This window comes from Petaurus breviceps, unplaced genomic scaffold (assembly GCF_028583685.1).
Source record: "Petaurus breviceps papuanus isolate PSGF00001 unplaced genomic scaffold, PetGlider_PUasm1.0 186, whole genome shotgun sequence".
NCBI classification, from domain to species: Eukaryota; Metazoa; Chordata; class Mammalia; order Diprotodontia; family Petauridae; genus Petaurus; species Petaurus breviceps.
In genome coordinates, this window is record NW_027185798.1 from 42638511 (window position 1) to 42662233 (window position 23723).

General features: G+C 38.7%; 1 protein-coding gene across 2 annotated transcripts in view; it reads right to left on the bottom strand.

The window, feature by feature from the left end:
* MAGI3 (membrane associated guanylate kinase, WW and PDZ domain containing 3) overlaps positions 1-23723 on the bottom strand; it is a 235183-nt gene that overhangs the window by 18180 nt on the left and 193280 nt on the right. For both annotated transcript variants that reach the window (XM_069090327.1, XM_069090328.1), the window contains exon 16: positions 17919-18104. In XM_069090327.1, coding sequence (XP_068946428.1) covers positions 17919-18104 — 186 coding nt within the window. The remainder of the gene's footprint in view (positions 1-17918; positions 18105-23723) is intronic.

The following is a 23723-nucleotide window of genomic DNA, read 5'->3' on the forward strand; positions in this document are numbered from 1 at the left end:
ATATTTGAATATTTGATTTTAAAATTGTGAATTCCAGATTCATTCCCTTCCTCCCTTGTCACCCACCCTTACTGGGAAGATAAGCAATTCAGTATAGGTTGCACATGTGTAGCTAATGCAAAACATTAACATAGTAGATATATTGTAAAAGACTGACTATATTCCCCTCCCTCCTATCCCACCTCCCATTTGTTCTATTCTCGACTTTGATCCCATCCCTTTTCAAAAAGTGGGTGCTTCCAACTTCCCTCCTCCCCAGCCTGCCCTCCCTTCCATCATCCCCCCTCTCATCCCCTTCCTCCCTACTCTCCTGTATGGTGAGATACCCTATTTAGTGTGTATATCATTCCCTCCCCGAGCCAAATTCAGTGAGAATAAGGTTGACCCATTCCCTTTTGCCTTCCTATTCTTCCCCTCCATTGTAACTATTTTCCCTTGCCTCTTCTATGTGAGATAGTTTACCCCATTCTGTCTATCCCCATCTCCTCTCATTATAATCCTCTGTCACCTCTTAATTATCATCCCTTCCTATTAAATTGGTCCTGTGCCCTCTATCTATGTATACCTGTAAACATATATACACATTCACATATGTATTCATATGCCCATATACCATCCGATACAGACATATATATTTATTCCCTTCAACAATTTTCATACTGAGAAAAGTTTCATCAGTTACAATTATCATTTTTCCATGTAGGAATGTTAATAGTTCAATTTTTATAAGTTCCTTATGATTTCTTTTCCCTGTTTACATTCGCATGCTTCTCTTGCTTCTTGTATCTGAACGTCAAATTTTCTATTCAACTCTGGTTTTTTCAGCAAGAATGCTTGAAAGTCCTCTATTACACTGAATAACCATATTTTCCCCTGAAACATGATACTCAGTTTTGCTGGGTAGGTGACTCTTGGTTTTAATTCCAGCTCCTTTGCCCTCCAGAATATCATATTCCAAGCCCTTTGATCCCTCAGTGTAGAAGCTGTCAGATCCTGAGTTATCCTGATTGTGTTTCCACAATATTCAAAATGTTTCTTCCTGGCTGCTTGTAATATTCTCTCCTTGATCTGGGAATTTTGGAACCTGGCTATAATATTCCTAGGAGTTTTCTTTTTGGGATCTTTTTCAGGAGGTGATCAGTGGATTCTTTCAACCTCTATTTTGCCTTCTGGTTCTAAAACATCAGGACAGGTTTACTTGAGAATTTCTTGGAGGATGATTTCTAGGTTCTTTCTTTGATCATGGCTTTCAGGTAGTCCAATAATTTTTAAATTATCTCTCCTGGATCTATTTTCCAGGTCAGTGGTTTTCCCAATGAGATATTTTACATTGCCTTGTATTCTTTCATTTGTTTGGATCTGTTTAACAGCATCTTGATTTCTCATAAAGTCACTAGCTTCCATTTGCTCCAGTCTAATTCTGAAGGAATGATTCTCCTCAGTGAGCTTTTGAGATTCTTTTTCCACTTGGCAAATTTGGCTTTTTAAGGCATTCTTTTCCTCATCGCCTTTTTGAGCCTCTTTTGCCATTTGAGTTAGTCTATTTTTTTAAGGTGTTATTTTCTTCAGTCAGGTTGTTGACTTTTTTTTTTTAAGCAATCGGGGTTAAGTAACTTGCTCAAGGTTACACGGCCAGTTATTATTTTTGTGTGGGTGCCAAGTATCAGAGGCCGGAACCGATCCCAGGTCTCCTGACACTGGGGCCAGCGCTCTTACTCACTGCGCCACCTGGCTACCCCTAAGCAATTGTGGTTAAATAACTTGCTCAAGGTTACATGGCCAATTATTTTTGTGTGGGTGTTAAGTATCTGAGCCCGGAACCGAACCCAAGTTTCCTGACTCTGGGGCCGGTGCTCTTACTGCACCACCTGGCCGCCCCTGTTGACTCTTTTTTTCATAATTTTCTTGCATCGTTCTCATTTCTCTTCCCAATTTTTCCTCCACTTCTCTTATTTGGTTTTCGAAATCCTTCGTAAGCTCCTTTATGGCCTGAAACCAGTTCATGTTTTTCTTGGAAGCTTCTGGTGCTGGAGTTCTGACTTCATTTTCTTCCTCCTGTTCCATGCTTTGATCCTTTTTATCCCCAAAATAGGAATTCAAAGTCAGATTGCTGTGCTTGCTTTGCTTCCTTTGCTTGCTCATGTTGCCACTCAATTACTTGACTTTTGAGCTTTTTTCCACAGTAGAACTCTGCTTCCAGAGAGGAGAGCTTTGTCCAAATTGCTGGGGTTTTCACAGCTGCCAAAGCTATTAGTTGGGTGCCCTCTCTGAACCCTCCACCAGCTCTGGCATCTGGTCACACACCCCAGGACCTCCACCCTAGACAGAGATCCAGATCCAAGCAGGTTAAAGCAAGAACAATTACCCCTCAGATTGGTCTCTTGCACCCCCTACAATCTGAAGGCCTGGAGCTCTGAAGCAGCCACGTGGCTGTGGCTGCCGCGCCTCAGCCACTTCTCCCTCCAGGGGGCAGATGCTGGACTGCACTCCCGGACCCCCTGTTCTTACAAAGTCCACACTGACTTCTCACTTTGTCTTTGGCATTTATGGGTTGATAATTCTGGAAACCGCCACAGCTGCTGGTGATCCACTCTCCCCAAGTCCATCCAGCTGGTGGCTGGTCAGGGCCACCCTGGGGCTAAAACCGCAGGGCTAGGCTCTGCTCCGAGTGTGTTGCAATGGACCCTTCCTGTCTGCCTGCTGGGCTGCCTTCAGCAGGAGGTTTGTTTCTCTCTGTCACTTTGTGGGTTCTGTAGCCCTAAGGTTTGTTTAGAGTCATCTTTTATAGGTATTTGAGGTGATTATGGAGGGAGCATACAGAGTTTTCCTGCTTCTACACCACCATCTTGGCTCCACTTCAGAACTATTATTTAAATCAACATTCTCATTGCAGCTGGAAAGGGAGTGTCAGTAGACTGCCTTATTGTTTACTTACCATTCTTCCATCTTTCTAGATCAAAACATCCTTCTCTAACCTTTCTTAGTCATGTGTCATTCCCAATTAGAATGTAAGCTCTTTGAAGGCAGGGACTGTTTTGTTTTCCACTATACTTACCAGTACAGGAAAGGCCTGGATCATAATATGTGCTTAATAAATGCTTGTTGATTGAATGAACTAATACTGAATGAAAATTCAGTCACATAACTATACTACACTTATAGTCTGCCTTCTGTTCCCCTTGTCTCATCAAAACTCTTTTAATTCAACAATAAACTTCCTTCTCATCACCAAATCCATTGGCCTTTTCTAAGTTACCATTCTTTTTGACTTTCATGCAACATTTGACACTACAGTACACTCTCCTTCAATTCAATTAAACAAATAAGTAGTTAGCATTTACACTCAATTCATTTTGATAAGCATGTTTTAAGAGCACAGCTATTGTACAAGGCACTATGCTCTGTGATGGGGATTCAAAGATAAATAAAAAAGTCTCTGGTCTCAAGGAACTTACATGCTACTGGGAGAAAATAAAATATCAACAAAACATATATCTGAATCTTCCTGACTCTATGTCCAGCACCAGATCCATGACACCATCTTAAGAGGAAGAGCTCAAGATTGAACATAAAGAGAGAAAAGAGAAAGATGGTCTAGCACAAAGCTTTTGGGATAGCTATAGTAAGGAGGTGGGACCTGGATGATGAGCCAGCAAAGAAGACTGAGAATCAATCAGATAGGTAGGAGAACATAAGGGAAGATGGCTAAACAGTATAAAAATGCTATAGCTCAAAAAAGATTAGGATGGAGAAAAGGACTTTGGGTATAAAATATAAGATCACAAGCAACTTAAGTAAAAACAGTTGAATGGGTTTGCTGGAAGCCAGACTACAAGAGGTTGAAAAGTGAATGGACTTAGGCACAAGGCCATGAACCAGATGCCTTTTTCAAGGAGTTTGGCTATTAAAAGGAAGACATAGGGGGAGAGAATTTACAGGGACAGTAGAGTGAAGTGAAGTATTTTTAGGGATGAGGAAACATAGGCAGCAGAGAAACCTATAGACTAGGAGACAAAAGATTAGAGGAGAGATTAGATGTTTGTTTTTTATTTATTTTTATTACGAATTTTAACATCAAAAAAACCCAAAGCATAATTATACATATACAGCAGAACTCAGAGTATTGCACATAAGAAACTATACATCTCTATTCTGTATATATTTTTAAAAAGAATATAAAGAAATCATCAAGTTAATTTCCAAAATAGTTTTGCTTGTCTGTGCCTCCTGAACTTGCTTCTTTTCTCTTCTGTGCATTTAAAAAAAGTTTAAATAGGCTTAAAAAACCCAAGAAACTTTTACTTCTTTCCAAGGCTGGGGGGAACCCTTGCAAAAAATTGGTTTACTCAATGAAACCAAGCTACATAGTGACTATGTCCAAAAATCTGTCTTTTTCTTCACCTTGAGGCCATCACCTTTCTGTAAGGATATGGATAATATGCCCCATCATAGATCCTTTAGAGTCATGGTAATTCAATTAATTGAATTCCTAAGTCTTAAAGTTTCGTCACTGTAATGTTTTATTTTATAAATTCCTCTCCTGATTCTGCTCACTTTATTTTATCTACATCAATTCGCAGTACCCAGCATTCTCTGAAATTATTACTTTTCTCCTTTCTCACAGTGCAATACTATTTCAAGACATTCATAACAATCTGTTCAGTCACTGCCCAAGGTAGACTCATATCTTAGGCTCTAGTTCTTTTCTTTTTTCCTTTTAATCCCAATTTCAGGGTCAGCAAGTACCGCTATAAATAATTTATGCATATGTGGGCCCTTTCCCCATATCTTTGAAATCACTGGGGTATATGCCCACTAGTGATACTGCTTTTCTAGTATAGTTCTAAATTATTTTCCAGAAGGGAAATTCAGAGCTCTGCCAAGAACACATTAGAGTGGCTTTCATCCCACGACCCAGCCAACATTTACTGTTTTACCTTTTGTCATTTTTAACAATCTGATGTACATGAAGTGAAATCTCATATTTGCATTAATCTTATCACTAATGATTCAGCTCACTCTTTCACATGGCTTTTTGGAGCCTTCAGTTCTTTTGAAAGCTACCTATTTGTATCCTTTGATCAGTTATCATTAGGGAATGGCCCTCATTCTTTTATGTTCATACCAATTCCCTCTATATCTTGGATACCATACCTTTATTAGAGCTTTTATGTTGACTTTTCCCTAGCTGACAATCTCTTCTTAATCTAAAGCTACACTGACTTTGTTCATGTAAACGATTAAAATTTATGTACTCAAAATGATCTATTTTATCTTCAACCTGTTTCTTTAACGGCACCTCCTCCTCCTTTCCTGCTTCTGTTTCTTCTTTCCCTCATCTGCACCATATAGCACCCGATGCATGCTCATTGTGTTACTCTACGTTGTACTTTGGGTCATCTTCATTTTTGGGGAGACTTGCAGTCATACCATACCACTGGAATAATACTGTTAAAAAGATGAGCCTTTATTTTGAGGAGAAGTTTAGGGTCATTAACATAACTGCACAATTTGTGAGGTCACTCAAGCCTGCTTTTCTTCACTTGTTCAGTTCTGGGCCTAGCTCACTTCACAGTTTCTGCAGTTTTTTCTCAGATATATGTACCAATGGAGGAGCTCTTTAAGTTGCCCATGCAACCAATAATCTAGACAGTCTGCCCTTTTCATCTACTTTTTTTCCCTTTTTTGTAGTTAGACTGAACTCCTCATCCTTACCCTTACCCCATCCGTCTACCCCTGCTATTGTTCTACATTTGTCTTCCTTTTTGTGGCTAAACTGCTCAAGAAAATAGTTTACAAGAAATAACTCCATCTTCCTCTCATTCACCTTAAAAAAAAAAACTCTTTGTAGTCTGGTTTCCAGCTTCATCATTTAACAAAACTGGTTTCTCTGAAGTTACTAATGATCTCTTAACGGCCAAACCGAATGACTTTTTCTCAGTCCTCATCCTTGACCTCTGCATCCTTTGCCAGTCAATCATTCTCTTCCCTCTAGGTTTTCATGGTGCCGCTCTCTTGTGGTCTTTCCTCTTATCTGTCAGACCATTCCATCTGTCTCCTTTGATGGATCTTAATCCATGTCACATCCACTAACTATGGATATTAGGCAAATGTTTGTCCTAGGTCCATTCTTTTCTCTGTACTACTACACTTGATTTCATTGGTTCCCTGGTGTCAACTATCATCTCTGTGCAGATGACTCTCAGATCTACAGGTCTAGCCTTGACTTCTCTCCCAACCTCTAGTCAAATATTTCCAACTGCCTACTATATATCTTGAACTACATGTCCCAAAGACATCTTAAAATCACTATGTCCAAAACGGAATTTGTCAACCCCCCCCCCCATCCTCCTCTCTTCTGAATTTCCCAATTTTTGTCTAGGCCAGTGGTGTCAAATTCAAATAGAAATGGGGGCCACTAATTTGTACATAAATAACCCTGTGGGAGGAATACTGACTTAGTTTTAAAATGTAATATTATCTATGCTTAAACTTTTTTTTTTAATTTTTATTTATCTTGTTAACTTTTCCCCAATTACATTTTAGTTTAATTTGGGCTACACTCAAGAATGTTGCAGGCTGTACATGGTCTGCAAGCTGCATTTTAGACACCTGTGGTCTAAAGTGCCCCACCATCTTCTCAAATTTCTCGCACCCCCACCATCTTCTCAAATTTCTCGCACCCCCCCCCATATCCAATCTGCCAAGACCTTTTAGTTGCAACATTTCTCTAAAACATAATGCCACTACCCTGATGCAGGCCTTGTACCCTCATGCCCAGTCTATTGTAATAATCTGCTGGCTGGTTTACTTACCAGAAGTCTCTCCCCCATTCAAGTGCATTTTCCATTCAGCCACCAAAGGGATTTTCCTAAAGTGCCTATCACCTCTCGGATATAAGACAAAATCCTCTGCATAGGGTTTAAAGCCCTTCATAACCTAGCCCCCTCCTACCTTCCCAGTCTTCTGACACCTGCTATTCCTCCATGTAATCTTTGAGCCAGCAACACTGGCCACCTTGTTGTTCCATGAACAAGACCCTCCATCTCCTGACTCCAAGCATTTTCTCTGGCTGTCCCCTATGCCTAGAATGTTCTTTCTGCTTAACCCTGCCTACTGGTTTCCCTGGCTCCTTTCAAATCCCACGTACAGGAAGCCTTTACAAATCCATATAAATTTTGGTTCCACCTCTCTGTTAATTAATTCCTACTCATGCATATAGTTTCTCTGTACATATTTGTTTACTTGTTGTCTCCCTTATTAGACTATGAGCTTGAGGGCAGGAACTGTCTTTTACCTTCATTTGTATGCCCAGTGTTTAGCACAGTGCCTGGAACCTGGTGGGGAGTTAAATAAATAAACACTGACTGACTGCCTCCTAGTCACTCAGGCTCACAACCTAGGTGTCATCCTCAGCTCCTCACTTTCTCTCACCTCACACTCCCTACAACAGGCTAGTGTTGAAGTTCTTTTGTTTCTGCCTTCATAATATGTCCTGTATGCATCTTCTCTCCTTTGACACTGCTACCATCTTGGCGCAGGTCCTTATCAACTAATACTTGGACTACTGCAAGAGCCTGCTGGTTTCCCTGCCTTAAGTTTCTCCCTAATCAAATCCCTTCTCAACTCAGCAGTCGAATCAATCATCTTAAAAAACTGCTCTGACCATATAACCTCCCTATTCAATAAACTCTAATGGTTCCCTATTATCTCCTGAATAAAATATAAAATCCTATGGCTTTTAAAGGCCTCATAACCTGACCCTTTCTGACCTTTTGAGACTTCTTATAACTCAGTACCCCCCCCCCTCCACCTAACTCTGTGAATCAGTGACACTAGCCTCCTTACTGTTCTCAGCTCCTACGGCTTTCATGGCCTATCCCTCTATGCCCAGAATGCTCTCTCCCCGTCTGATTCCCTAAAGTCCCACTTTCTGCAAGAGGCCTTTCCTAGTCCTCCTTATCTTAGTGCCTTCCCTGTGAGCCCACCTTAATTATCCTGTAGGTTTTCTGTTTGTGCACAGCTGTGTACATGTTGCCTCCCTCCTTACACTGCTAGCTCCTTGAGAGGAGGGACTGTTTTTGCCCTTCTTACATACCCAGGGCTTTGCAGTGACTGGCACATAGGTGCTTAATGAATGCTAGCACAAGGCCTGCCTGAGCTCTCTGAGAGCAGAGATGGTCTTTCTTTTCCATATGTAAACCCAGAGCTTAGCACCATGCTTTACACACAGCAAGAGTTTAATAAATGCTTTTTTCATTCATTTGTTAAATTTGTTTTAAGTGGTGCTTGATGTTCATTCTTTCATCACTGAAGATCAGTACAGGGCTGTTCTAATTTTACTGAAAGAATACAGATCCTTTGAGAGCAGTTAATGTTTCATTTTGTTCTTTTTAACAACAAATTTACACAGTGCCTGGCACAAAGTGTTACTAGATGCTTTTTGATTGACTGCATACCATGTTTTCTCATTTTCATTTTTCTAGTTTTGCAATAATTTTGATCTTTGCTTTAACAAGTTGATGTTCTGACTATACCCAGAAGGCTGATTCAGGGAGTGACCCCCACATTAATAATGAGGCATTTCCTGTCTATTAAAATGTAATGAATTTAATTTTTCTGACATGATCAGGTATTTAACATGTTTCAGATTAGTTTTTCGAGAAAATAGCCAAGATGTATAGGCAGGAAGCTCCTAGATAGTTGATGAGACTTTGTCTTCTCTTATCCTTACTTTTGAAACATATTTTTGTTTTTTAGAAAATTTTTAAAATTATTCTCTCATTTTTATATTACCTTACTCCAAGAGAGTCATTCCTTAAAATAAAGAATAGAAAAAGAAAAAACGGTTTAGCAAAATTAGCCAATTCACTGAAGAAGGCTGATGTTACATTTAGGGCTCTGTATGAACAGTCTTCCACTTCTTTATTTTTTTTTAATTTTTATTTCTTTATTTATTTTATGTCACTGTATTCTGTTCCAATTGTTTTGCTTTTCTTCTTTCCATTTACATTTTTGAAGTCACTGTCTATACCATATTTTTCCTGTTTTTGCTCACTTAACTTTTTATCATTTCATACGAATCTTTCTATGCTCCTCTGTATTCATCATGTTAATAACTTCTTACAGCACAGTAATATTCTATTATATTGATGTACCATAATTTATTTAGCCATCACTGCATTGATAGGCATCTACTTTTTGGCCGATTATTTGCTAGCACAAAAATGATGCTATAGATTTATTGTCATGTTTGGGGCCCTTCTTTTTGCCAGTGATGTTCTTGAGATATATACCTAACAGTAGAATTTCTGGATCAAAGGGTATGGACATTTTCTTCACTTTCCTGAACCATATTTTCTAACATTCTTCACTGTCTTCCTCCATTTCCACTTGTTCACTGAAGTCACCGAATAACTTCCTAAGTGTATGTTGATTTCATTTAGAGGATTTATTGAGTTAGATGCAGAGTTTCTCTATCTCTTCCTCCTCTGCCACAGATGCTGGTAAATAAGCTGTCATTATTTTAATGGTAGTTCTTTTGCAAATAGTTATCAAGAGCACTGCTGTACAAGATGACCAAATATCTCATGAGATACACACAAACACACACATACATGTTTATTTTGGTTTTTGGATGGATGATAAAACCAATTCTGCTAGTTCTTCTATTTTTCTCTGACACCTTTATAATTAATTCCAACTTCTTTTCATCTGGATTAATTTATAGTGAGGATGTGATATTGGTTATGATTCAGCTCTTCTAGCAGTCCACTTCTGGACACCGGACAAGGAGCCTTCTTAGTTAGAACCCCAACAATGAATGTTGGTAATGTTTACAGATATTCTAAAAAGTGCGATTCTTAGCACATTCTATCTCCTTTTCCAGTACTCTGCCACCATAAATGCATATGCAGAATGGGCTACACAAAGGTCATTTTGAAATTTTCTTTTTTTTACATGGTCTTATGGTCAAAGGATTCTCCATGAAGTTGCTATCCCTATACGTACCTATATTTAAATGGGCTAATTCTAGGAAAGCAGATATAATATTGCCGGGACCACTCTCGAAACTTTTTCAGCAAGAAAGAATCTGTCAGAACTTGTGCTCCACTGCCACAGTCTTTGAGAACTCAATGTCACCTCTAAGCACAGTAAAGCATTAGAATAGACTTTTGTGGATGTTATTAGGTATTTTGGGGGTTTACTTAGTCTGTTAATGTGTCTGATAGCTTTTCTACATTTTTCTTATGAGAGTTTCCTTTTCCTTTTGTTATTATGTCGTCACTTTATTAGTCCTATTTCATGCTGCTCTGTGGTGAGGAAGAGAAGCTGGGCTTAGCCATAGCTGTTCACTTACCCATCTCACAGAAAGTGCTGGTAACCCTCCTAAGTAAGGCACATCTCTGACATATCACTTCAAAAACCTTCTAGCAACAAGCAACATGTACAAAGCACACTAACATTCAGGCAGATCTGCACAATGCTTTAGTTAAAACTCTGCCAAATAGCAGAAGCTACAGAAGCAGTCAGTCTCTACACAGTTCATGTTCATGTTTTTAAATCTCTAACTTCTGAATACTTAATCCAAAAAGAGAGATATAGACAGCATCCACAATTATTATTAAGTGTTAGGAACTAATATGCCAATTTCCCTTAAGCCCTCTATTTTGAAACATGGAACTTAAATGCTAAAATGGTCACTTAGAGGCCAAGCTTTAGCCTAAAACAACCTGTCACCATGCAAGAGAAACTTCTGACACACGGAATAAAATGGAGCTGACAGAAACACCATCAAGGACTGAAAGATTACAGTAGTTATATCTAAGTAGCAATTTCTATAGAGGAGGCTAAAGTTTTCACCTTTAATGTATGCATTACTATATATTTTAGGTTGGTTTAAGTCAAGTCGAACTATAGCCTTTTCATTCATCAATTTTTGGCCTAATAAAAGAATGCATAAAGTCCTAATATTTTTCAGATACCCGTTTTTTAATGTATGTGGTCGAATGTGTATGGGGAAGGGAAGAAGTGAATGAAGGAAGAGAAAAGAAGATTGGGGCCAGGAGCATGTCAAGCAACAATGAACATTTATATAACATACTAAGTGAGTAAGGGAAGAGAGGGAGGAGGGAAAGAAACAGAGAGAGCAAGGGGAAGGGGAAGAGAAAGAGGAAGGGACAGAGGCAGGGGAAAGAGAAGGAGAAAAGAAGGGATGAGAGAGAGGAAGAAAATAGAGAAAGACAGAGGAGAAAGAGGGGGAGAGGGATAGAGAAAGGGAGGGAGGGAGAGAGAGGAAGCAGGAAGAACATTAACATACAAGAATGATAAGATGTGGAAGAAGAGGGCCAAAGTGTGGCTACAAGCACTACAAGTACTCCCACACTACTCGTTCACATGCTTTAAGAATTTTACATGAGCTATGAGATGAATAACAAACCTCTGTTGATAAAAACAGAAGCTCGCATTTATATAAGCGCTTTATAGTTTACAAAGAATTTTCCTCACAAAATTTTATGAAGCAGGTAATTCAGTTATTATTATTCCTATCTAATAGATGGGGAAACTGAGGCTCAGATGGGTTAAATAATTTGCCCCTGACCACAAAGCTTAGAAGGTACTAGGCTGCAACTAGAAGCCAGGTATTCTAACTCCAAGTCCAGTATTTTTTCCATTGCAAAATCCTGCCTCTCTCTTTTTTTTCTAAGGATCATGTTTCTCCTATAAGCAAACTGTAATTTCAACAGGTAATTTGAACTTTTTTATGTAACCTGGAAAACTGATACTCAACTTGTGTTAAGAGTCATCACAGAAGCTGAATAGTATCATCTAAACTAGCTCAACCTATTAGTCAATGACAACTAGTAGGCAACAAGAGAATGTTTTAGGGACTCTTGGGGACACCTGCTGGTCAGCTGCTTCCTTACAGCCCATGACTATCTCTACACCTTCTTTCCACTGAGAGGGTAAGTTTGTCAATTTTAAGCGTCCTTTCTTTTCAACTGAGTGTCCCAACACAAATTTTAACTCAATTATACAGGTATAGAGAAATTCCTGCCAAGGCAAAAAGAAGTGAACAGGGCAAAGTCAACAAGCCCATCAATGCAAGTTGGAGGGGAGGTTATTTATAGGCACATCCAAACTGGTGATTATTTTAAAAGAAGTTCTCTGACTTAACTATTCCTTCTACTTTTAGCTGTTCAATCATTTCGAATAATTTCTGAAATTTAATAAGTTCAAAAAGTTATTATATTTGTTTAAATGAAGTATTCATTCCATCATGTGAAAATCAGGCCCACTTTCTTTTAGGTTTATCAGAAAATCCTTCAAATAGTAAAGAATTTGGAAGAGTAGCTACTTTAAAAATAACTTGATTTTTTCATACTCAAGTTTCTGTTTTTCTGTACTACAGAAATGTATTGTTGGTACAATTAAACTAAAATGAGACTGGAAAGTGATAAATGAAACCCCAAACTGTAGCTCTACTAGAGAACCAGTTAGACATAGCTTATTTCAAGATATGACCATTTACACTAAAATTAGATTTGACAAAAAGTGAGATGTCATCATGAAAAATAATGGATTTTATAAATACAAAAATACTATCATATTCATAGTATATTCATCAGTCACACATAAAAACATACAAATTGAGTGCTGGCAGGCCTCAGAGATGAAAATCAGAGCCTAGTTCTTTTGGCTCCTAGACAAGTGCTTTTACCATCACACACCATGCTTAGGCAAACTAAAAGACAGTATGTGGTGAGGTCAAAGGTATCTGAGAGAATGGGGTTTAGGTTTCTGGACCATGGCATAAAATACAGAAATGAAGGGCTGTGGGCTAGGGAAAGAGCATGTGTAACAAAAGGAAGATGGAAGGAGCAAACTGCCTGTCTATATCCACAGAGATCACAAAGCATAACTGAAATGAAGGAAAAACAGCAATAGCCACACTCAAAAAACAACGGGCAACAAAATTCAAGAAAGGAATTGGGGATAAAACTGGAAACCGCAGGCATCTAAATACAAACAGGCAAATTATAGGTAACAAATAAGAACTAGACATTTTAATCAGAAGAGGGAAACTTGATCTAATAGGTATCACTGATACTTGGTGTGATGGATGAGCCTCATGACCGGAATATGGCTCTGGAAGAAGAGATCCTACGCAAAAGGAACAGGATGGGTAAAAAGGGGTAGAGGTAGAATAATATTATGTACTGAGAAAATATACTCCAGATGCATACATGGCAGACAAAAAGAGTGACCTCATAGATAAGTAGAGGAATAAGGAAAAAATTACCTCTTGAATATACATATACATATATATGTATATATAATATATTGAGAGGAAGAATTCATGATCAAACAAGAGAATCACAGAAAAAGACAATCTGAATTACACAAAATTTAAAATATTTTTGAACAAACAAAACTAATATACCTGAAATTAAAAAGATAGTGGGTGACTGAGAAAAAAATACTTGCAATATTTCAATTAAAAATGGTCTCATTTCCAAGATATACAAGGAACTAATTTATAGGAATAAGAGCCTTCTCTAATTGGTTAAAGGTCAAAGAATATGAACAGAAAGTTTTCTTTCTTTTTTTTTTTTTTTAAAGCAATCAGGGTTAAGTAACTTGCTCAAGGTTACACGGCCAGTTATTTCTGGGTGTGGTGATAAGTAGCTGAACCTGGATTTGAACACTGGAGCCAGTGCTCTTACTCGCTGAGCCACCTGGCCGCCCCTAAGCAATTGGGGTTAAGTAACTTGCTCAAGGTTACACGGCCAGGTTTTTCTGGGTAGGTGCTAAGTGTCGGAGCCCAGATTCGATGCCCAGGTCATCCTGACACTGGAGCCGGTGCTCTTACTTGCTGTGCTACCTGGCCGCCCCTAACAGAAAGTTTTCTAAGGAAAAAATCCAAACTTTCAACAATCATAATGCTCCAAATTACTAAAAATTTAAAGAAATACAAATTAAAGTAACTCTGCATAGTTAGAGCTGTCATAATGGAAAAGTTCAAAGAACTAAAAAGGAAAATAAATTCTGGAGGAGCTGTGGGAAGACAGATATATTATTTATATATATATACATATATATATGTATATGTATATATTTTAAAGCAGTTGGGGTTAAGTAACTTCCTCAAGGTTACATGGCCAGTTATTTCTGGGTGTGGTGCTAAGAATCTGAGCCCAGATTCGATCCCAGGTCATCCCAACTCTGGGGTCAGTGCTCTTATTCACTGTGCTACCTGGTCGCCCCAGACAGATATATATATATATATATATATATATACATATATAATTTTTTTTTTTTTAAGCAATTGGGGTTAAGTAACTTGCTCAAGGTTACACGGCCAGTTATTTATGGGTGTGGTGCTGAGTATCTGAGCCCGGATTTGATCCAGGTCATCCCAACACTGGAGCCGGTGCTCTTACTCGCTGTGCTACCTGGCCGCCCCCCAGATATATTATTAATACACTGTTGGTAGCACTGTGAATTGGTCTAATACCTTGTAAAGCAATTTGAAACTATGTCTTCAAATTTCCTAAACTGTGCACACCCAGTAATACCACTATGTCTATACCCCAAAGAGACCAAATAAAAAGGACGAGGATCTATATGTATGAAAATATTTATAGCAGCCCTTTTTGTGGTGGAAAAGAATGGGAAACTAAGGGGGTACCCATGAACTGGGGAATGACTGAACAAATTATGATACATGGGTATAATATAATACCATTGTGCTGTAGGAAATGATGAAAGTGGTAGTTTCATGGAAAGACTGAGAAAATATGTATAAACCAATGCGGAATGAAGTATGAAGAACCAAGAGAACAATTTATAAAATAGCAAAAACACTGTAAAGAATTCTGATTAATACAATGACCAACCATGATTTCCAGAGGAATGATGATGCAGCATGCTACCTCCTGAGAGAGAGATGATAGATTCAGGGTATAGATGAGGACATATCTTTTGGACATGGCCAATGTGGGAATTTGTTTTGCTTAACTATACATACGTTTGTTACAAATGTTTTGATTTTCCTTTTATCAACGGGGATGGGTGGGAAGGAGAGAAAAGAGAATCTTGTTAACTGAAAATAAGTTAAATTAAGTTTAAAAAACAAAACAAAACATATTCATGTAAGAAGTCCAGGAATGAGAGGTAGGCAAGCATGGTGGCAAATATTTTGAGTGATGATAGAAAGACACAGAAAGAGAAGCAATATAGTTATCAGAGAAGCATAGATCAGCTGTGTCTAGAAATGGGGGATATATATATATATATTATGACCTATATATATGTGGGTGTATATATATATATATATATTATATTAGGTCCTATATATTAGGACCCCATGTGAGGTATATATTGACCTAATTTAAAAATGCAATATCAGTTATGTTTTATTGTTTTTTTACTTATTTTGTTAAATATTTCCCAATTACATTTTAATCTGTTTGGGCCATACTCAGGAGTGTTTTGGGCTCCATGTAACCTGTGGGCTGTGTGTTTGACATCTATCCTATGGGAAGAAATAAGAATACCTGAGAAGATTAAGATCAGAGGGATACTTCAACTTACTGTTTTTCTAACTCAAAACTTTATCCATTTTTCCCCCTTGCTGTTACTATCTTTTCCATTCCAAATCTAACTCCTTCCCCTCATGTCCTTGATTCCATTATCTCTTGCCTGTCACAGGAGCCTCATGGCAACTAATTCTCTATTTTTCCCCTTTAATTCTCTCCTGTCTCTTGGTTCTTTCTTCTGTGTCTACAAGTATGTTCATTATTCTTGAATCCCATAAATCATTTCTCCTCAAACTTGTGACCGGTTCTAGCTATCCCCTTTGTCCTTCACTAAAACAACTTTGAGAGTATTTCACACTCTCTGCCCCCAATGTTTTTCTATCTACTCCTGAAATTTAGGAAATGTGGCTTCCTCTTCTCACTGAAACCATTCTCTCAAAGGTCACAAACAATCTCCTACAGCAATAGCAAAAATCCAGTGGTCTTTTATTGTACTCCTCTTTCTTGACCTCACAGAAACATTTCATATTATTGATCACTCCTTCCTTTTTATCTCACTTAATAAGGGACTTATATATAAGGAGTTATATTGGCATTCGATGCCCAGCATGATTTAAGTGATACCTACCTACCTTTCCAACTTTACTGTGCGCTCTTCCCTTTTATGGATCCTGTGCTTCAGCCAAATTAGTCTAAACGCTCTTCCTCAAACATCCTTTTGTTTCTTGGCCCGCTGCCTCTGTGCAACATACTGCTTCTACCTTGAATGACTTTTCGATTCAGTTCTATCTAGTCAAGTCAGAGGCTGGCAGGATAAAGGTGTTTGTGAATACAAAAGGCTATATAATATCATTACTGCTCTCAAGCAGCTATCAATCCAGTTGAGTAGAAAGAATATACACACAAAAATATAACAGTATAAGACAACTGATGGTAAATCCCAAATGGGTGATACAGACAATAAGTGTGACAAGAGATTGAGGGAAGGAGATCACTTAGGCTGTAGGGGTCAGTGAAGGTTTTATGGAGAAGGCAGTCATTTTAAGGTGGGCATAAACAGCATGAGCAAAGGCATGGAGGTGTCAATATAGCATATTTAGAGAAGGGGAAGAAGTTAAGAGTGGATGCTTACTAACGAAGTAATGAGGGAGAAAACAGGAAAGGTGGTTGGGGCTATACTGGAGAAGACACAGGATGGACAATCAGAAGCTTGGAATTCAGCCTAAAGATTGTGAGGAGTCAATCAAAATTTCTGAGCATGAAAGTGAGATGAGAAAAAGACAATAAAAAAAGATTAAACTGCCAAAACAGTCTGTAGGATATCTTAGAATTAGGAATCAAGTGCAATCAGAGAGATGAGTGAGAACACTCTCAAGATGGCCTGAGTGTACAGAAGTAGGGGCCTGAACAGTCGTAGTGGTACTAAGAAGAAAGAGGGAAGGCCTATTCAAAGAATATTTTAAAAGGAAAATTGATAGGACTCAACAAGACTAACTATATTTCAAAGGAAAAAAAAAAGACTGTAACCTCCAGAAGACAAATTGAGAATTTCCTTTCCTTGTAGCTCAGAAGCTTAGAGATGAAATGTGAACCATGAGATCTTGCTATTTACAAACAAAGAATGTGGTCTAAAGAGTATTCAGAATTGTTCCTAATTAGAAATTATGGTAATGAAAGGTAGCATGGAGGCAAGGAAGGAAGGATATGTTTTATGCTTTAAATGTATCCTTCCTTTTTGTTTTTTAAGCACCCTTGTGTCTAAGTCAATAATTTGGCATAAAAAAATAACCTATTTCCAAGTATCTTGGATCTTTCTGCTTTATAAAGTAATTGTTTTGGATGCAATCTTCAGTCTTATAATGCACACTACATGAACAGCTTAATATCAAGTGACTTGTTTTGATCTATTTAGAAATTCCTTCTCACTCTAGTATATAGATTTAGATTTTTTTAAAGTATTGTCAATCAGTCTCCTTCTTCCCAACTTGCATCTATGTTCCACCATAAATATATATGGCTGCTAATTACTAGTTGAGTTGTTTTACTGCTGACAATGTTATAATAAACTGCCTTTTACATTCATTAAATAGAAAAAAGTGTAAAATGAGACCCCAGGGTTTTATAAACTGCTCTGTTACCACAGTGATTCTGGATTTACTGGCAGCAAGCCTATATCTTCTTTAAGCTGTGCCTTCACATGATCAGTCCTGACTTCCACTTACTCTGTATAAATTTTATAGCTATTTACATGTTGTTTCCCCAATTAGAATGTAAGCTCCTCGTGGGCAGAAACTGTTTTTGCCTTTCTCTGTATCCAGAGCTTATTACAGTGCATAGCACACCATAAGCATTCAATAAATGCCTGATCCATCTTACCATCTTCAGCAACGACAGTCAGTGTTACAGTGATACCGGCATCTTTGATGAGCTGTACAATGCTATCGTGGGATAGTTCAATGATGGACTTCCCATTCACTGCAGAGATCCGATCTCCCACCTTCAGTTTCCCACAGCGATCTGCTGGACTTCCTTCAATGACGCGTCCAATTTTATGAGGAATCACTAAGAAATCAAAAAAATGCATTTCAGCTTTCAGGAGTATCTGGCTGGTTAATTGAAGGTGCATCTAATACTACAAAGAATTTTGATTAGTAGCCACTAATCAGAAATCCTGGTAAAGTGAACAGACTGGCCTTATAACCCAAATACTCAGTACCAAAAGTCAGGTTACAAGGAAATTTGCTGGTTTTATTTACCTGATAGTCACAATTCAGTAATTTAAAATTCTAGAAGCCTAGTGCAAAGTAGGCAAATAAATATAGAAAACTAAGACCTTCAGATAAATTGTGGTGCCCATAAAAGAGCAAGTTCTTTAGAGGGTCAAGGATAGAACAAAGACAGAAAGCAAAACGACTGGGAAACACATTAGTTCTGGCATTCAATCACTTCCCACTGAACTATGCTCAGAGGAAAAAAGCATAAAGTTGAATTAAAGACACTGTCAAAAACGAATTCTTGCACTGCCATTATATCACTGGAGATAGTCATGTAAATGGCATTTGTTGGAGATTTTGTATATGGAATTCTTGGTCTGGTAAGTGCTGGGCTTAAGCCTCTGCAGCTCCTTCCAGATCTGAGATTCTGAATATAGTTGCTTGAAGAACATTTGTCAATTTAGTGAAAAGAGCTTAATTTGAAGGTGGAAATGGGGGGTAGGATAATAGTTCACATATATCCACCAAGGCAATGACCACACTTTCAGACAGGACACAAAAGTAGAAAAGGCCCAGTACTAAACACTTCTGAGCTCCCAACAGATGAGGCTCTTCCTGAAAAGGAGGCAGTTGAATCACCTGGGGAAGGAATAGATGCTTGTTCTGCAAAGAACAGTAAGGAGAACCTATAAGCTCCTTCCAGTGAGAGATCAGTAAGAGTCAGAGGAAACTGAGACAAATAGCGGTAGTGTTCTCTGTTGACCTGATAACAGCAGTGATGGTTTTTTTTTTTTTTTGCTTTTTGGAGGGGGGAGGGCAGGGAAATTGGGGTTAAGTAACTTGCCCAAGGTCACATGGCTAGTTTTTGTGTTAAGTGTCTGAGGTCGGATTTGAACTCAGGTCCTCCTGACTCCACGGCCAGTGCTCTATTCACTGTGCAACCTAGCCGCCCCAACAGTGATGTCTAAGTGGCTTCCTGGGGCACATATTCATGATATTATGGAAAACTTCTCAAGATTCATCAAATCAGACAACAAACAAAGGCAATCTTGATGGTTCATGTGAGCACAAATAAGATGACAAGAAGGAATCTAGAAAGAGCTATTAGAGATAATGGAGACTTGGGCTAGAGATATAGATATTTGAAGACCAATAGCAAGGTCTTCAAAAGATAAAGGCAGATTTGGGAAGCAAATGACAGATGTAGGGGAAGACAGAGTCCTGAAGGGAAAGAGTCACCTAACAAGGGTTGGTAAGAATGGATTAGCAGTTTTACAAATCTAATCAATTACACTCTCACTCTCTCTCCCACACACACAAACACACAGATACATATTATATATATCCCTACATATGTGTCAATCAAGATAACATGGGGACTAAGTATGATTCAGGAGGAAGGATAAAAGTAGTCGCCTAAAAATTCATGGCGGACAGATCCAGGAGAATTAAGGTGTCTAGACACAAATACATAAAACAGGGTAAACTAGACCAACTTTTGCAAGAAGAGACAGTTGACTGCATAGGTACCAAAAAAGGACTGGCAGATTGAGACCCATGAGAGGTATATTCAATTTATTAAAAAGAAACATGATAAGTAAAAACAGGACAGGTAAGTGGGAGTAGAGTCAGAAGAGTGCTATATATTAAGATATACTCAGGTGACCCAAATATAAAGGTCACACTATTAAAAAAAATCAGAAGAGAACCAGATCAAGTACCTTTCATAACTATGGCTAGGGGAAGAATTCTTAACCAAACTAGAGATAGAAATGATCACAGAAATAAAACAGGTAATTCCTGTTACACAAACTTGAAAATCTTTAATAAAACCAGTGAAACTATGATGCATCAAATATCTCAGATAAGGGTCTAATATATAAAGGGAAGTAACACAAATCACATTAAAAATTAATTTCCCAGTGGATAAAAAGTCAAAGAATATGAACAAATACATTTCAAAAAAGAATTTCAAGCTATTAACAATGATTCAAATCATTAACAATAACATAGCAGTTAACATTGATAAAACACCATTATTTTATACCTTCCTGAGAGTACAACAGATGTTAAAATTTATGATAGATAGGAAGTAGAAAGTTAGATATAATCTGATATACACCCTAAGGTTCAGGAAGGCAGATTTCAAAGGTTTCTGAGAAAGGATAGGCAGGTTTCATAGCCTAAAATTCTACAAGGGGAAGTCATTCTAGGGGGAAATGACATCTCAAGAAAGATGGAAGAGAAAGTCTCTTGCAGAAGGTGGAATGTGACCTGAGGTTTGAAGGAAGCTAGAGAAGTTAAGAGGTAGTGGTGAGAAGGGAGTACATCCCAAGCATGGGGGAGTTAGTGAAAAGGAAGGATTTAAAAAAGAGTGTTATGTGTGAAGAACAGTAAGGCCAGTATTGCTAGATCAAAGAGTACAAAGAAGGGAGTAAAGTACAGAGGGCAATAAAAAAACTGGAAAGGTAGGAAGGGACCAGGTTGTGAAGAATATCTTGTCTTTGATCCTTGAGGTAAACAGGGAGCCAGTGGAGTTTATCGAAGAGGGGAGTGATAGGATCAGACCTGAAAGCTGACTAGAGGATGGACGAGACTGGGAAGAAACTTGAGGCAGAGACATCAATTAGGAGGCTACTACTTAAACAGTCCAGGCATAAGCTGATAAGGGTCTGTACCAGGGCAGTAGTTGAGTAAGGGAGGAAAAGGGGAATGTATACAAAAGATGTGAAGGTGGAAGGAACAAGTTTTAACAGCAAAAAAGATCTGTGATGTGTGAGTGAGTAGCTGAGGATGATAGTAAGACTGTAAGCCTGGATCACTGGAAGAATGATGGTACCCTCAAAAGTAGTAGTTTGAAAGAGATTTGGAATGGATTGAAGGGAAAAAGAATGCAGTCTATTTTAGACATGCTGCATCTGAACACCCAGTTCAGTATCCAGTAGGCAGTTCATGAAGCAAGATTGGAGGTCAGAAGACAGATTAGGGATGGACAGATAAACCTGAGAACCACCTGCATGGAGATGATAATTGAACCCAATGAGAACTGCTAAGTAAAGCAGTAGAGGGAAAAGAGAAGACCAAGGGCAGGACCTTGTAAGGCATCCATAGTTAGCAGGTTTGAAATGGAGGCAGAATCTGCAAAGGAGACTGTGATGGAGCCATCAGAAAGGTAGGAAGGGCACCAGGAGAAAGCAGTGTCACAATAACCAAGAGGAAAGAGAGGATCCAGGAGAAGAGGATGGATGACAGTGTCAAAGGCTGCAGAGAGGTCAAGAAGGATGAGGACTGAAGAAAAAGTCATTTAATTTGGCAATTAAGAGATCATTAGTAACTTGGAAACCAGACTGCAGAGAGTTTAGAATTGGGTGATAGGAATGGAAGTGGAGGCACTTACTATATGTGGCTTTCTAAAGGACTTTAGGCATGAAATGGAGGAGAGATTGGGAATGTTTAGATCTAAGTGAGGGTTTTTTGAAGATAGAGGAGTAGCCAGGTGCTTGTTTGTAGGCAGCAGAGAAGCAGCCTGCAGATGCAGGAATAGACTGAAGATTGGTGAGAATATGGAGATGGTGAAGTGGGTAACTGGCTAGAGGAGACAGAAGGGGATGGGATCAAAGATACATGTAGAAGGGTATAATGTTAATGGAAGTTGAAGATGTTCCCTGCCCATTAATGGGCCTCATGTGGAGCCCAACAAGAGAAGCTTGATTAGGGGAGGCTTGTTTTTCAGGAAGGCCCACACCTTTTGTTACTTTGTAATTAGGAATGGGTCACAAGGATTGTGATGCTTTCTGACCCTGAAGAAATATATATATATATATATGTATACACACATATCCATATATGTATACATATACATACATACATATACATATACATACACACACACACACACACATATATACTCTGAGGTTACCATTTTCCTTTGGTGCTCACTCAAGGGAAGAGTGTTCATGTGATGTAGCCAGATGAGACTATGGGTAGCCATTAAGGAGCCCCCTGGCTTTGGGGGGCACCAGATGTTGGTGCTTATCTCTCTGGTAACTATGTATGTATATAATGGTCAGACAGTTGAATCTGTCTGTTGATTTGTGTATGTATTATTTGGTCAGATGCTTAGAAGTCCTGTCTGTTGGTCTTTATACTATTATTTCTGTTTGTAATTTCTGTTTGTATTTTCTCTCAAGTTCAAGGTACTGACTTTTTCCCCTGAACTAAGTAAATGATATATATGTTTGATTAAAGTAAGACTGTTGACCCCTTTTGAGTTGCTTTCCTTTAGAAAAGCAGATCAAAGAACCTATTCTAGCAGCCCTCCTGTGTGCGAGTGTTACTGGTCTTATACCCCCATAGCAACTGCAAGTAGCATTGCTCTTACAAAGAGTTAGGCTTGACAAGGAGTAGGGATGCCTCTTTACATGAGACAGGCTAGAGGAGATAGTGGAGGAACATACTGGAGTGACCTGAAATGAGAAGTAGGAAAAAAGAAGGAGCTCTTGGTGAACAGCCTCAATGATTTCATTAAAGTAGGAGGCAAGCAGTAGAGCAGCTAGGGCAGTAGAGGAAGAAGGTGCCACAGAGGGTTGGAGAAGATATGAAAAGAGTTTGGAAAAGCTTCTATGGTGAGGGGGATAGTGAATTGATTAGGAAGGTATAGAAGGATGGCCTTCCTTCAGTGAGGGCCCAGTGGAGATTATGTAACAAAAATTCGTGCTGTACTGAGTCAGCATGGTGTTGAAACTTTCTTTAGTTCCATTTGGCAGCACATGAATAGGAGCAAAGGCAGCAGGTTGGGGAAGTGATCCAAAGCTAGGGTTTGGCAAGGCATAACTGGTGACAGAAGGGGGCAAAGGACTTGAATATAAGATGTAACTGGTTCATCAAGGAGTTAAGAAAGGGAAGGAAGGAGAGTGTAGCCAGCACAGAGAGGATGGCTTGGGAAAGCACTGAGAAATATAGGGATTGGAGGGAATGATAAAAGGATGATTATCAGATAAAGGAACTTTGGCTTCCATGAACATGCAAGTGGTACACGGGGAGGTGAATATCAATGGTATGTCCAGTTTTAATAGAAAATAGAACCCTCAAAGTAGGGAGTTATCAAGAGGTCTTATTTTTTCAGAAACAGGCACCGTGTTTTGAAATAAGCTTGAGATTCCAAAGGGGACAGCATCCCATGCATAACAGAGACAGGGCCTTGGGAGATGCTCATTCTTAGTGGGTGGAAAGATGATGACAAAGCAAAGGAGACTGGGAGTAAATGGTTAGACAGGCAAGAGGAGAAGTAAGAGACAGCAGTGTCACAGAAGTCATGGGGATGAGAGAATAATCAGGAGGAGGGAGTACCTTTCAGTGCCAAAACCTTCAGAGAGGTTAAGTAGAATGTGCATAGAGAAAAAGCTACTGTGCTTAGCAGTTAAGAGAGATGGCTGATTACTCCAGAGAAAGCAGTTCCAAAAAAGTG